This window comes from Dipteris shenzhenensis, chromosome 30, assembly GCF_047967505.1.
Source record: "Dipteris shenzhenensis isolate YYH24624 ecotype China chromosome 30, Dip_SZ_1.0, whole genome shotgun sequence".
Lineage (NCBI taxonomy): Eukaryota > Viridiplantae > Streptophyta > Polypodiopsida > Gleicheniales > Dipteridaceae > Dipteris > Dipteris shenzhenensis.
The window spans coordinates 37,995,698-38,009,548 of record NC_141625.1 but is presented as its reverse complement, the minus strand read 5'-3'; the positions used below and the strand labels follow the sequence as shown (position 1 = coordinate 38,009,548).

Below are 13,851 nucleotides of genomic sequence, written 5' to 3'. Positions count from 1 at the left end.
ATTATTCCAGTAGATTAGCAATATTCAAACCAAAAGATGCAGAGTCAAGCCTTATGTGTAAGCTCATTGTGTGTGGTCTCACCCTAGGTTCAAAGCCGTGGAAGCTCCTTCTTCACCAAGACCTACTACAAAACACCTTAAGGCATGATAGAAATGGCAGCCTTCTCACAAAGGGATCTTCACAAAGGCCTCTATGACCCATTGATGTGGGATTTAATGAGGGTGTCGAAGCATATGTTTGTAGAACCTCATTAGCACCAAGCCTTAGGTTTGGAGACAACCACTTCTATCGCACCTTGATGTTATAGATTTGGCCTAGTTCATGTTATGGACCAAGAAGTGCATTGGTTGGATAATCTTCCTTTCCAATCCATGAGAACTTGGAACTGTTTATCGCAGCAACCAAAGGAGCATCTCAGTGCTCGAGGGCATGGGGGCATTTGAAGAGGCTAGATGATTGATTGAGAATATCGAGGCAGCCATTGTAGAGGCTTGGGGAGTAGGCTTGAGGAGTATGCACCAAGGCAATCGAGACATGCCAATTCTCTAGAACCGGAGTTTCTCTCTAGGTCCACTATTTGGCATATCATTACCTGAGGATTGACGATGGGGCAAGTACGCCCTCACCAATATTTCCCAATATCATACTTGACAGAAATCTTCATATAAAGCCGCATGCTCCACTCAAGCATACACTCTTTTCTGTACAGCTGCAGAGCATTTGAGTGGTGGGGAACTTTGGCAAGCATAGAGCCATCAATCCCAAACCTTTTAGAGAAAGTATCCAAATTGGAGACTATTGTTAAAATGGGGCCACCCCTTGAGAGAGATTTAGTGAGGCAATCTACAAACTTGATGCAAGTTCCCTTCTTCTTCTCCATCGCTAGCATTGGCAGACGACTGCAGTTAGCTCCCTCTTTATGGACCTCCTCATGGACGTAGCACTGGCTTGAGCAACATGTATTGAATGAGGTTCTCACCAAATTCAAATCGTCGCTTTGGACCAACATACAGCCATACAAGATTTTCTACTTTTGGCATAGTGAACTCCACATCCGCCCTAGCTAGAGGCCATGGGGAGTGATGGTAACTTTTAGTGTTGCCAATTTCTTGTTGAGTTGCCCTTCCACAGAGAGGATTTGGCAACGCTTGCTCACGCTTGTGGCAAGGGCTCAACACATCCGACGTATGTTCACGTGGGGAATCGTAGCATGGTTGGGAGGGGAGGCATGCCTTCTCCATAGAGATGTGGCATCCCCTGCCTACCGAGTGAGTAGGGAGCCCATTACACCCGGCAGATTCATAAGGCCATAACGCCTAGAGCTCTTTGAAAGATGATGTCTAGGAAATAGTTGCCATCATCATGGCGTGGACCACTTGGGTTGCAGGTTGCAGCGATGTGATGGAGGACACAAGATTTGTCCTCTTGCCACCCTAGTCAACATATGATTTGGAAAGAAGGGTACCCAGGGTTCTAGAAAAACTATTTGCAATATTTGAGCGTTGAGCATCTTTGCAATATTTGGCCTGCACATATCTTATGTAACTTAACGAATTGAGGGATCTGTTAGTTGTATAGTCCACCACACTAGCTGCTCGCACCAGCTTTGGGTTACCATAGGCAATGAACCCACACTCGAAGAAGCAAGCTGTACTGCAGCCAGCTTTTACTTTCAGTGCCTCACTCTTGTATCCTTTTCAAAGCATTTCATGGAAGGTACTTTCTTAGAAGATTTCAAAAAAATGCACAAATAGTAGCTGCTGTTACAAAATAAAATGTGGCTCCACTTCTCTTTGCCCCCTCAGAACAATTTGTCAGCACAAATAAGAGAGGTCTTTCAACAACTGTCACTGCCCTTTGCACTATTCATCGAGTGCTTACTTAACCACCAAAGTGAATGTCAAAACAAAAAGAGACATGTACCGGCTGCAGAAAACTGCATCATGGCATGCAAACATAAAAACTTATGTATAAATTAAATATATGCAATGGAAGGGCTAGATTTCTCTTGCATACATTGAACTGCCCATAATGAACCAATCCAAATGAACTGCCCCAAATGCACCAATCCAAAATGTTGAGACACAGCAATACCATGCATTTGCATGCCAACTGATTTTTGCTTCAAAATCACTTCAAACTGCATCTTCAGCAATGGGTTGCCTTGCATAAAGCATGCCATCTCGGAAAGTCACCAAAACAGTCAATATTGCTGTTGTTACTCAAGGCGATTGCACATATACCATTTCTTTCCTCAAAGAGACTGCCAAGTAAGAGCACTTGCACATATTTCTACCACCAGTGCAGGAGCAAATGCAGCTCTAATGGGATTGGGTACATGCTGTATGGATGTACCTGTATGAACTATGTGGGCAAATTTTCCCAAAAAAATATTTTGAACCAAGACAAACAAAATCGATTTTGGCAATTTCTTTAACGGGTCGTTGACAGCTATGTCAGCAACCATGTTGACAAGCTGTCAGACACTCCTCAACGTGCAGAGATCAACCAATTTGGCTCTTGATTGCTGTTAGGCACTTTCTGAGATACATGCCACAACAAAAGTGCATATATCCTTGTTGAAATTGATGTAGGCACTGACAGATGTTGGTGGCTCCTCTTTGCATGGCCTACACATCTCTTCCACGGTGCACTTGAACAAAGGGGAGCAAGAATGCAAAAGCAGCAAAAGAAGTTCTTATGAAGAATATGAGCTGACACGTAATGCCACAAACTACTGAAGTACAAAGAGACTAGGGTTAAATATTGACACGTTCCCAGCTCTCCTGAAACCTTTGATCTTCAAGCAAACACAAGAACACACCAAACGTGAGGAATCTGAGCAGGCTGCTCACCACCCAACCATGACATCTACGGGATGCGATCCCGAATCAGGAGACGTCCCCTCGGAGCCACGAGCTGAGCTACTGGCACAAACTCCCAACGAGATCCTAACCAACCTGTTGTCCCATACCACCTAGTGGTGCCTAGAGGCATGGGATCTACTGCTGGGCCTTGGACTGCGCTAAGATGCAAGTGCGGTCCGCGACTCAATCCAGGATTAGACCTAGCACCTGGGAATGAGATTGGATCCCATCGGCTCTCTGAGAACTGAACCTTCTATACCAATCCATGCACATGACAAATATGTAAAAATATGGCATGGCACACTAAACCAAAACCCATATCCACAATGGCACATGAGCTACCTTAGCTTAACCGGTCTCAGGATTTCAAAAACGAGCCAGTCCTAATGGAAGGGAAACCCTAATCCCACTAGCCTACATGAGCATCTTATTGTGAATCGTCCACTAGCTTTGGCTTCATAAATAATTCTCATTGTAGATCAATTTAATCCAAGAAAGTGAAATAAGTTACTCATCGAAAATTCAGATTTTGTTATATTCAATGTGATTTCAAGAAGTTTTGAAGATTTGAAATCAGAAAGCATCTCATTATGTAAATGGCATGCTCCAAGTGACTCAAACATGCAATGTAATTGCATGTTTGAATCAGAAAGCATCATTATGTAAATGGCATGCTCCAAGTGACTCAAACATGCAATGTAATTGCATGTTTGAGTCACTTGGAATTGCATTGTAATTCCAAGTATAAGCAATGTAATTGCTTATACTTGAAGATATTCAGTATCCACTGTTGTCATATAATTCTCAAGCAATTCAATGCTAATGATAGCAGAAAATAAGCTAAATTATTTCTAAGGGAAGATAGACTAACTATTCTTTAAGAATCACATAACTGTACACAAAGATGACCAACATCCCCTTGTATTCATTTCAAGTAAAGCTCTCAATAGAGTTTTATTTTTGTGAAATAATTTATACACACACACCCCTTCACAAGACTAGAATGTATCCAATCTTACAAACTAAAAGTCAACATATGCTCTTGATTTTCTTGGAGAGTTACTCAAATCAGAATATTTGTACCTCAACAAAGCTTTTGTATAATGCCAAATAGATACGTTCAACATCAGGATGTTTGACATCAAGTCCGAGTTCTTTTGCAATAATTTCAAGCCCATAATACTGCAAAAACAAATATCACAAACATTGATTCAGCCAGCTCTCTACTGTCTTATAGGGATAATTACTCAAAAATGCAGAACATATGTTGATGTCTCAAAAGAACCTTGGATTTTGCATACCTATACACTTTTTGTGGGAAGAAATCTTTTATTGATGTAGAAAAATTACATTCATAGTTACTTCAAAAAAGACGAAGTAACTACTACTCAACTGAAGATCTCAGTATAAGCTGTATATACATCCTGATCAATCAAACGAGTCTGAAGACAATCATAAAAAGATTGTTGCAGAGATCGTTTGAAAAAAAGAAAAGATGAAAAAAGTGGATCACCAAAGACTCTATGATTTCTGTCCATCCATAAAGTCCATAGTGTCCAATAGCGCACCCATACAAAAAATAAATCAAAACCCTGTCTCTCTGGATGAAAGCCAAACAACCAGAAAAATCTGCCAAAAGTAACAGTAGGAAATCGCTGTCGAAGCCTCTGTCTGATAAGAGCAATGAGATCAGAAGTGTTTGGACAGGACCAAAAGATATGAAACACTGATTCAGTAGAGTGCTGACATCGGTGACAAACAGCTGAAGCTATATGTCTCTGTGCGAGTAACTGTCCGGATGGAAAAATGCCAAGAAGAACTCGCCATAGGAAAAGCTGTTGTCGTAGAGGGACTTTGTAATGCCAAAGAAGACGCAGCCTTTTTCTCCACCACTTCATTGGGCGATCTATATGCCAAACAGTATTTGCTTTGTGGGAAATCCAAGGCGGAGGTAATAACACTTTATACAGTGATGACACTGTGATATGTGAGAGCTTCAGAGGACGGGCATATAAGGAAGGAGAGCGTAAGATCCAATCCTCAAGCCGATTCTGAAGTTCCAAATGGGGTACTGGCAAGTACGGTTGGAGCATTGTTGATATTCGATGCCATAAAGGGCGATAATGAGCTCCCAAGCCATATTTGCGAGCAGCCATAGAAAAAGATAAGATTGTGCCATCATCCCGAAGTACATCCGCCACAGATGAAATGCCTTTGAAGGAGAGAAAATAAGAACGTCGGGGTTCTTGTAGGGCCAAAGGGGGGTGGAAAACTTTAGACCAAAAAATATTCTCTACCCTCAAGGAGTTGCCCGAGAGAGAGTCCCTGCCATGCCATTCCAAATGGGATAGAATATGTTTCCAATCAAGAAGCAGACGAGAGACAAAAGGGCATCCTCTGATCTTGCCTTGGATAGAGCCAAATAAAAAATCCCACTGAGTAAGCTGCCAATGCCCAAAGGCAGGTGTATGAAGATGTAATAAGAGAGAGCGAATCATGTAAGCCCAAGGCTGATCTCCTTGCATAAACTGTATCATCATTTTCCCTCTGTGAGCAAGTAAATGCATTTGAATATCAAGAATGTTCAGACCTCCGTGCATCTTGGGAGAACAGAGACGATGCGTAGAGAGTAATCTGAGACTTTTCTTGCCATGTTTTGAACGCCAGAAAATTTCCATGATAGCTGACATAAATGAAACCAGATCTGCCTTAGTGAACATGGTGAGAGGCAGATAAAATTGTATGTATGCTATCAAAATGGATTGCGTGATTCACAGGCGAACATGTAATGGCCAAGTTGCAAGCTTCCAATATTCAAGTTTTGCCCTTAATTTTGCTAGCACCCAATCAGTTTGTTGTGAGCGGGTGAGTCCCCAGCCTAGAGGATAACCAAGATGTCGAATAAAATGGGAAGTGGGGACAATTTCTCCAGGCCACAGAAGGTTGTGCCATTCCTGTGCATGTAATGGCAGCAATTTTGATTTCTGAAAATTGACCCGAAGGCCAGCAGCCAAACCATATGTAGTAAGAGTATGCATAATCATAGACAAATCAGCCCGAGTATTTTTTGGAGTAAAGAATGAATCATCAGCATATGCCTGATCAATCATGCTGCGACTACCAAGAATCTCCAAACCGTGTAACTGATCAGTGTCCAAAAGGTGATCCAAATATTGAAGCAGTGGATGGGTGGCTATAGCAAAAAGTAAAGCACTCAGGGGACATCCTTGCCTGACAGAGCAAGCAAGAGTCCAGGATGGGGAAATATCTCCTGAGAGTATACAGGCAGCTTTACTATCTTGATATAGCCAAGTGATGAGCTGCTGCATTTTTGTGCCAAAACCCAATGCTTGCAGAGTCGATGAAATAAAATCCCATTGAATAGTATCAAATGCTTTGGCGATATCAATTTGCAGTAACAAAACATCCTGCTATGTATATTTAGCATATTCAATCCCAATGTAGGCATTAGCAATGTTATCGGTGATGTGCCTGCGCGGGACAAAGCCATATTGAGCAGGATGCAACCCATCATGTAAAATCCCCTTTAGCCGATCAACAACCATTTTGGTGGTGACTTTGTAAATTACAGGCATAAGAGTGATAGGTCTCCAATCTGCCAAAGACTCACAAATTTGTTTTTTGGAAAGGAGCTTAACAAGACCTCTCTTCCATGTGTCTGGCATTTTCTGATTTTGCCACGCAGCATTCACCATACATAACAAAGAATGCTTCAAAATAGGCCAGTAGGCTAGAAAAAACTCTACTGTTAAACCATCCCATCCAGGGGATTTCCATCTGCCACATGATTTGATCGCATCTGACAGTTCCCTCTCAGTGAAAGGTTCCTCCAATTCCAAAGCTTTAGGAGGGGAAATGATAGGAGAAACATGTTGCAACAGTAAATTTCGTGCATGTAAAATCTGTTGCGAGAGAGGAGCTGCAGAGCCAAATTGCTGCGAGAAGTGATGCACACAAAAGGAAGCAAGCTGTGACCGTGAGGTAGTCCATGATCCATCAGGCATAAGCACTCTGCAAATTTCTGTTTTGATTCTCTTCTGATATAAACTTTTGAAAAATTCTTTGGAAGAGCAACCTTTATCTGTAAAGGCTCTTTGTCTTGCTCTAGTCTCCCATTTGGCCAGTTTCCTTTGATCATTTAGTTTTAGACAATGTCTGGCCTGGCATAGTGTTGTTTGCTCATGCAAGGACAAAGAACGGTGATGACTGAGTTCAGTGAGGTCTTGACAAGTAGATTTGGCCTGAGCAATGGTTTCCCTCAGAGTCTTCATGTAAGACTTGCCATAAACTCTAATCACCACTTGCATTTTAGAAATAAAAGTATCCCAGGCAACATCAACATTTAGATGGCTGCTGGAGGAAAGACAATGAGCTGCTTTAGTAACCATTGCCTTGAAATCAGCATGTTGCAAATAACTATTGTTGATGATGAGATGTCTTCTGTGTGGCAATCTATCATCTGGCATGTTATGAAAAGATAACCGTAACCATAGTGGTGCATGGTCTGAATGCACAAAGGCATAGTCAATCCACATTTTGCATGTGAACTCCCCATTTTGTTGGGGCGCAACACTATACCATCGATCCAGACGTGCCTGATAGGCTGAAAGAGCATTATGTTGAAAAGTGTAGCCCGGTGACAAAGGCTGCAATTCCTTCCAAAGGTCAACCAGATCCAGATGTAAAGTAGTTGAGACCATGCATGCCTTTCAGGAGATAACATATGATCGTGTCTGGAGGTGTTGTCTCCTTGTTGTGGAGCATTATTGAAATCACCACATATGTAGGCATGATATCTCCACGGATATTGTTGCATGGCATCCCAAATTGCAGTTCTTTCTCTAGAGGACTGAGGTGCATAAACTGAAGCAAATTCAAACACCTCTCCTCTAATAAGACATTGGAGAACGAGCCATCTGCCTTTATTGTCATTTAATGCAATGACAGGTTGAAGCTCATGTTTGATCACAAAGACAACCCCTGAGAAAGAGTGCTCCCCAGCATAAAAAATATCATATCCACAGTAGTGTCCTGTCTTGCCTGCATACATATGTTGGTTGTGTTCTTGTAAAGCCACTATGTTAGGCTGAAATCTGTTGATGTACAGCCACACAGATTTCCATTTCCTACTGTCACACATGCCCTGGACATTGAGTGTGAAACATTTGATGTGAGCAGTCATATATACAGGTATTTATAGTAATGTAACAACTATGTACAGCAGCAAAATTTTTGAGGTCAGCCTTGCATTTCTATCTCAGGGTCGAGACCTCGCGCCTGAGAAGAAGTAGCCGCCTGAGAAGTAGACAGCAACGCAGCAACCTCTTCTTCAGGGAAGAGTGTTCTGCTGGCTGTTACTGCAGCCCATGTAATCCCAATTCCTGTGTTTATCTCTGGGGTATTCCCGCTAGAAGAGGCACCAGTCCAAGTGCGGGGGGGTGGAATTCTTCTAGCAGAAATAACTTTTCTTGGACTCTGCCAGCCATCAGTTGAAGGTTGTTGTCCTTTGGTCGAGGATTGAATGACAGGAGGTGAAAGTGATGTGAGATTCCCATTGGGAGCCACTGGAGCTTTGCCTTTATCCTGACTGCCAGCAGGCTGTCTACTGCTTTTATTTTTGCTGACCACTGGAGAAGGAACATCTTTAGTGGGCATAGAAACTGACAAAGTGGCACGAGGCATTTTATGTGGATTCATTGGACACTGTGAAGCCATGTGTCCAAACTTTTTGCATTCAAAACAGGCCCCTGCAAATAAACCCCATTTGAGTTTATAGAAAGCACTTCCCATGTTCACATTATTCACCGTGACTGAATAAGAGTCCGGTGTGGGATTATCAGTATCCCAGAGAATGCAAAATCGGTTTGAGTTTCCATTTGGCCGTGGTGGGCAAACCACTTTACCTAAAGATGCTGCAATTTTAGGCAAAAGCGAGGCCATACATTGGGGGAAATCAACAACTTCGACCCAAACCGGGCATCTGTGTCGAATTAAAGCCTGATAGTCTCTGTGGGAGACCATGGCAAGACATGCACCATTTGCTGCCCAAAAAAAAGAGGTGAGTGTTCTAAAAGCATTTGTCTGTGGATTTCATCCACCATGATCACCTCAAAAAAGCCTCTGGCCGCATAGTGTACTTTACGAACAAAAGAGCCAGCCAATGTACGTGTCAGCCAATTGCCTATTTCTGCAGCAGGTGGCATTCGGCCTGGAAAAAATAAAATGACTGCATTCTTGGCATTTTCTCTGACCGGATCCACAATTTCATCGACCTCAACCATGAGGCCAACTGAAGGAACCGAGTCTTTCCACTCTTTTCTAGTATCTGCAAATCCTTCATGCATTATATCATATACCAGTTGAGCCTCAAGAGTCTCATGTATCGGGTCATGCTGACCCTCAACCTGCTTTTGTTTCTTGTAGGGAGCCGTGCGCTCCTTTTGAAACGTTTTTTCATATGAATACTTTGCCATGACTTTGTGAAAAGAGGGACTTGTAAGTGAAAATACCTGTAAAAGGGCAGTAAAAGCTAAAAAAACCAGTCCCAAAAGAAGTATTCACAGGAGGTCCACCAGAAAGGATAGGAAGAGTATAACGTGGAGAAAAACAAAACAGATAGGAATGCAGGATTTTAGGCTGGAACACAAGACGTTCGGAGAAGAACACGCAGCCCAAGAAAAAACTCCAAGTAGTTGTACGGTTGGAAGTAGGGGAGCGTGCAGGATTGTACGGATAGAGCTGTACAGAGGGGGCAGGTATACGGGGCTGTACAAGGGGACAGGTGTACGGCCAGAACGGGGACTACACAGCAGAAACAGAAAAACTAGAAACGTACGGACGCTGCACGTGTGCCGTACGATTGTACGGATGAGGCTACACAGGAAATTTGGAGAGTGACGAAAAAAAGACAGCGAAGCACCACGCAGGCAAATCTAGGGAGCGATGGAAAGGAGACGGGCTGTGCGCTGTACGGAAAACCGCCGTACAGGCTGTACGGGTAACCGTACTGGTTGTACGGTACGGTACAGGAAGGTTTCGACGATGCTGCAGGACGGCTTGGCTTCGACGCTCTCACCCTCTCGACGCACACTCATACTCTATTCTTTCTCTCTCTCTCTCACACACACACACACACACACACCTGCATACCTATACACACGGGTGCAACATACATACACACATACATACATATCTATATCTATATCTACACACACACATGCACATAGAGCACCATTTATATGTCAAGTGCGTGTAGGGAAGCATTCTTGACAACATGCATCCTGGGAAGGCAAGCACTAGAATTTCAACCTAAGTTTGAAATCATTTAGCATTTATATACAATTCACATCAGACACACACTAAGATATGAAAATTCTAAGAATCCAAAAAAAAACAGCCAGCTAGGAGTTAAATGAGACCACCGACGATCAAGACTGGTTACCCAATAATATTTCTACTTTTTTCTTTGAAAATTAGGAGGTGAAAAATAGGCAAATCCTCAGACCTTAGAACAGAAATACTAGAAGCCCTAACTGTAGCATCAAATAGAGGAAGACAATGCCAAGCAATCAACAACATAGGTATCTTCCACTTTAAAACAATCATTTCTCCGCAATCAACAATTCTTGCAAGCTTGAGTGCTGCAATTTCTCTAGTTCCTATAACATAACAATTCCATCAATTAATGAATCAGTTGGTTGCAAAAACCGTTTTAACAAAGACACATGAAATGCTCAATGCACCTTGCAACCTAGTGGTAATTCTAATTGATAGGCAACCTCGCCTCTTCTTATTAGAATTAGCCACGGCCACAATATTAGGGTGAGGGTGGTAACCTCACACATTGTCCTATAGCATAGCGTGCAAGGAATCTTAAGAAAAAAAAGTCTCCTTGAAATTCCCTAAAAGATATTTTCTCATCCATAGATGTCTTAGCTCTATCTAGAGCTTGGCAGATGTTTGACTTAGCCAATTCCAACCTCCTCCCCATTTGGATTATACAATCCACAGCACTAGGTACCTTTTTGTGGCACTCTCAAGGACTTTGCCTTAAGGAAACATATGCTCTCAAAATATCTTCCAAAGTATGGTTGACTCTTTCCGTCTGACCATCCATTCCAAGATGATCCCCACTACTCATTCCTAACTTGGTCCTAAGTGTGGAAAATACAGCAATCCAAAAATGACTAGTAAATCTCATGTCCCTAGTTGATATTATGGACTTTGGTAATCGATGCAGACAAAATATGTTACTAAAAAACAAATCATCTACTTGCCACTTACTAACACTCTAATCGAATGAAGCAAACCATCTTGGTCCACCATAGGGATAGAATCATAACCTCCTTGTGTCTATGGCAGATCAACTAAAGGTCCATGGAAATGCTTTCCCATCTATCTGATGGTATCTCCAATGGCTGTAAAAGGCAGGTGCCTTCACCCATTCTCCTTTACTTACCTCATAGGAAAACATCGTCTGACATATTCATGGATATGCTTTTTCATGTTTGGCCAAAAGAAATCACACTTTACAAGCTCGTATGTCTCTTGAATGTCCCACACATGGTTTCGATATGTCTTCTATAGAACTGTACAAATCCTAAGATTGACTACAAAGCTCTCACGTTCTGAGGTATTGGCCACACTAAAATTGCAGCCACCTTCTTTGGATCCATTTCAACCCCATTAGGAGTTATAATGAGCTCAAATACTCTAGCTTAACCATACATAGCACAGTTTTCTTTTAATTTACATACTTGTCTCAAGGTATTGAACACTTTTCTCAAATGTTCTCTATGCTCAGCAAGACTTTTTGTCTAGAGTAATATATCATCAATACAAGGTATGACAAACTTCGCAACATACGCATGTAGTGAGTCATTCATCAGCATGACAAATGTAGACAGAGCATTGGTAAGCCCAAATGGCATTACCAAGAACTCGTAGTGACCAAAGCTGCTCCTAAAAGAAGTCTTATGCACATCACGAATGTTGGAAAAGTCACCTCGCCATCTATAAGCTCCCATATGAGGAGAGCATGGGGGAGGTAGACTTGGGGATAATGTGGCTGCCACATGGCCAGCAACATTGGCTGCCATGTGGGTGGCACAATCAACACATGTACCTGGCTGCTTGAGGATGTATGGTACACAGTTGGAGAAGAAACACAGCATCAAACCCTGCCAGGATCAGCCACGTGGACATTGGCAGCATCTAGAGGGTATTCAGGACAAGCAAGGCTTGGAATATGGACTGGTCAGACTCAGGGTAGATCTACTAGCCTGTGCGGAACTCGTGAGCAGGTGGAGAAAGAAGAAACCAGTAAAGGAGGGCGGGGATCGAACACGCCTCTATACGTGACTGTACGGATGGCTAGAGCTGTTTGTATGGAGCCATGGATGAGGTTCTAGGAGCTGTACAGGGCCAAAATAGAGGCGGACCAGCAAGGACGGGATTGCAGCTGTCTTGCAGAAGGTTCGAACACGCCTCTATATGTGACTGTACGGATGGCTAGAGCTGTTTGTATGGAGCCATGGATGAGGTTCTAGGAGCTGTACAGGGCCAAAATAGAGGCAGACCAGCAAGGAAGGGATTGCAGCTGTCTTGCAGAAGGTTTGGGGCCAGGCATGGGCTTGGAAAGACCCCAACTAGGGGCAAAGGAAGCCTGGGCCAGTGGCTGCCTGCTACGTGGCCCAGGCAAGCAGGCCCAGGTTGGGCTGGTCAAAGCCAGTCAACCTTGGGTCGGCTAGAGCCTATGAAGAGCCAGACTTTTCAAGAATGCAAATGTGTGCAATGCATGCAGAATTCGAATGCCAATTGGCCCTCCAATGGGGAAGAGCGCCCTCGTGAGAGTACTTGTTTCTATTTTTGACCTACATGCAAGGTGGGAGAGAGATGGCAAATGAATGCAAGGTGAATAGAGAATGCTATGTGAGAGTCACAATGAAAGGGTGATACCCTTTCATTAATGTCCCTAGAGATCACTCAATTTCCATCTTCCCATTTACACCTACCCTTAGCCTATGACCCATACATCTACCATTCAATGCACCTTAACGCACCCTTCCCTTCCTATTGTCCCTAGGACCTAGACACATATGTGCACATTTTTATTAATAGAATAAGTGTCACATGTCCAAATTTGATGCCGTCTGGACTCTGAAGCAGTGGCTCCAGCTTGACTAGTCCTATCTACTGAGATGATCCACCGCCATAACAAATCGGCCGGTGTCCATCATAAATACAAATACATGTTACATCATTGGCGTATAATATATAATAATGTTTTAATGTCTACTAATCACGGATTAGTGATTTCTCTTGTCATGACAGAGCCAACTAGGTCAGCCTAACTGGTCGGCTATTTTGGAGTGATACCCACCCCTATACAAGGGAACCATTTGGAGCTCTGACACGTCCCAGCACTCCTGAAACCTCTGATCTGCAAGCAAACACAAGAACACACACAACGTGAGGAAACTGAGCAGGCTGCTCACCACCCAACCATGACATCTACGAGATGTGATCCCGAATCAGGAGATGTCCCCTCTGAGCCACAAGCTGAGCTACTGGCACGAACTCCCATACAGATCCTAACCAGCCTGGTGTCCCATACCACCAGGTAATGCTGTGAAGCCTGGGATCTGCTGCTGGGCCTTGGGCTATGCTATAATGCAGGCGCGCGTCCATGACTCAATCCAGGATCAGACCTAGAACCTGGGAATGAAACTTGCTCCCATCGGCTCCCTGAGAACTGTAACCTCTGGGCCCCTTATATAGACTCGGGCCCCTAGCGCCAAAAATAGCGAAGACCTCTAACTGGTTCGTACCCTTGCCACTCAACCCGAGAATCAAGCCTGCCTAGCTCTAAGCCTCCCCAAGCTACCTGAGCTAGTCTTGTGTACACAGTACACGCCGGATACCAATCCGTGCACATGACATACTTCCCCTCCTCTAAGGACT

General features: G+C 43.3%; 1 protein-coding gene across 1 annotated transcript in view; it reads right to left on the bottom strand.

Moving 5' to 3' along the window:
* The window catches only part of LOC147882076 (uncharacterized), a 52,528-nt gene that overhangs the window by 21,642 nt on the left and 17,035 nt on the right, over window positions 1–13,851 (bottom strand). The window contains exon 3 of the mRNA XM_087401660.1: window positions 3,952–4,050. Coding sequence (XP_087257786.1) covers window positions 3,952–4,050 — 99 coding nt within the window. The remainder of the gene's footprint in view (window positions 1–3,951; window positions 4,051–13,851) is intronic.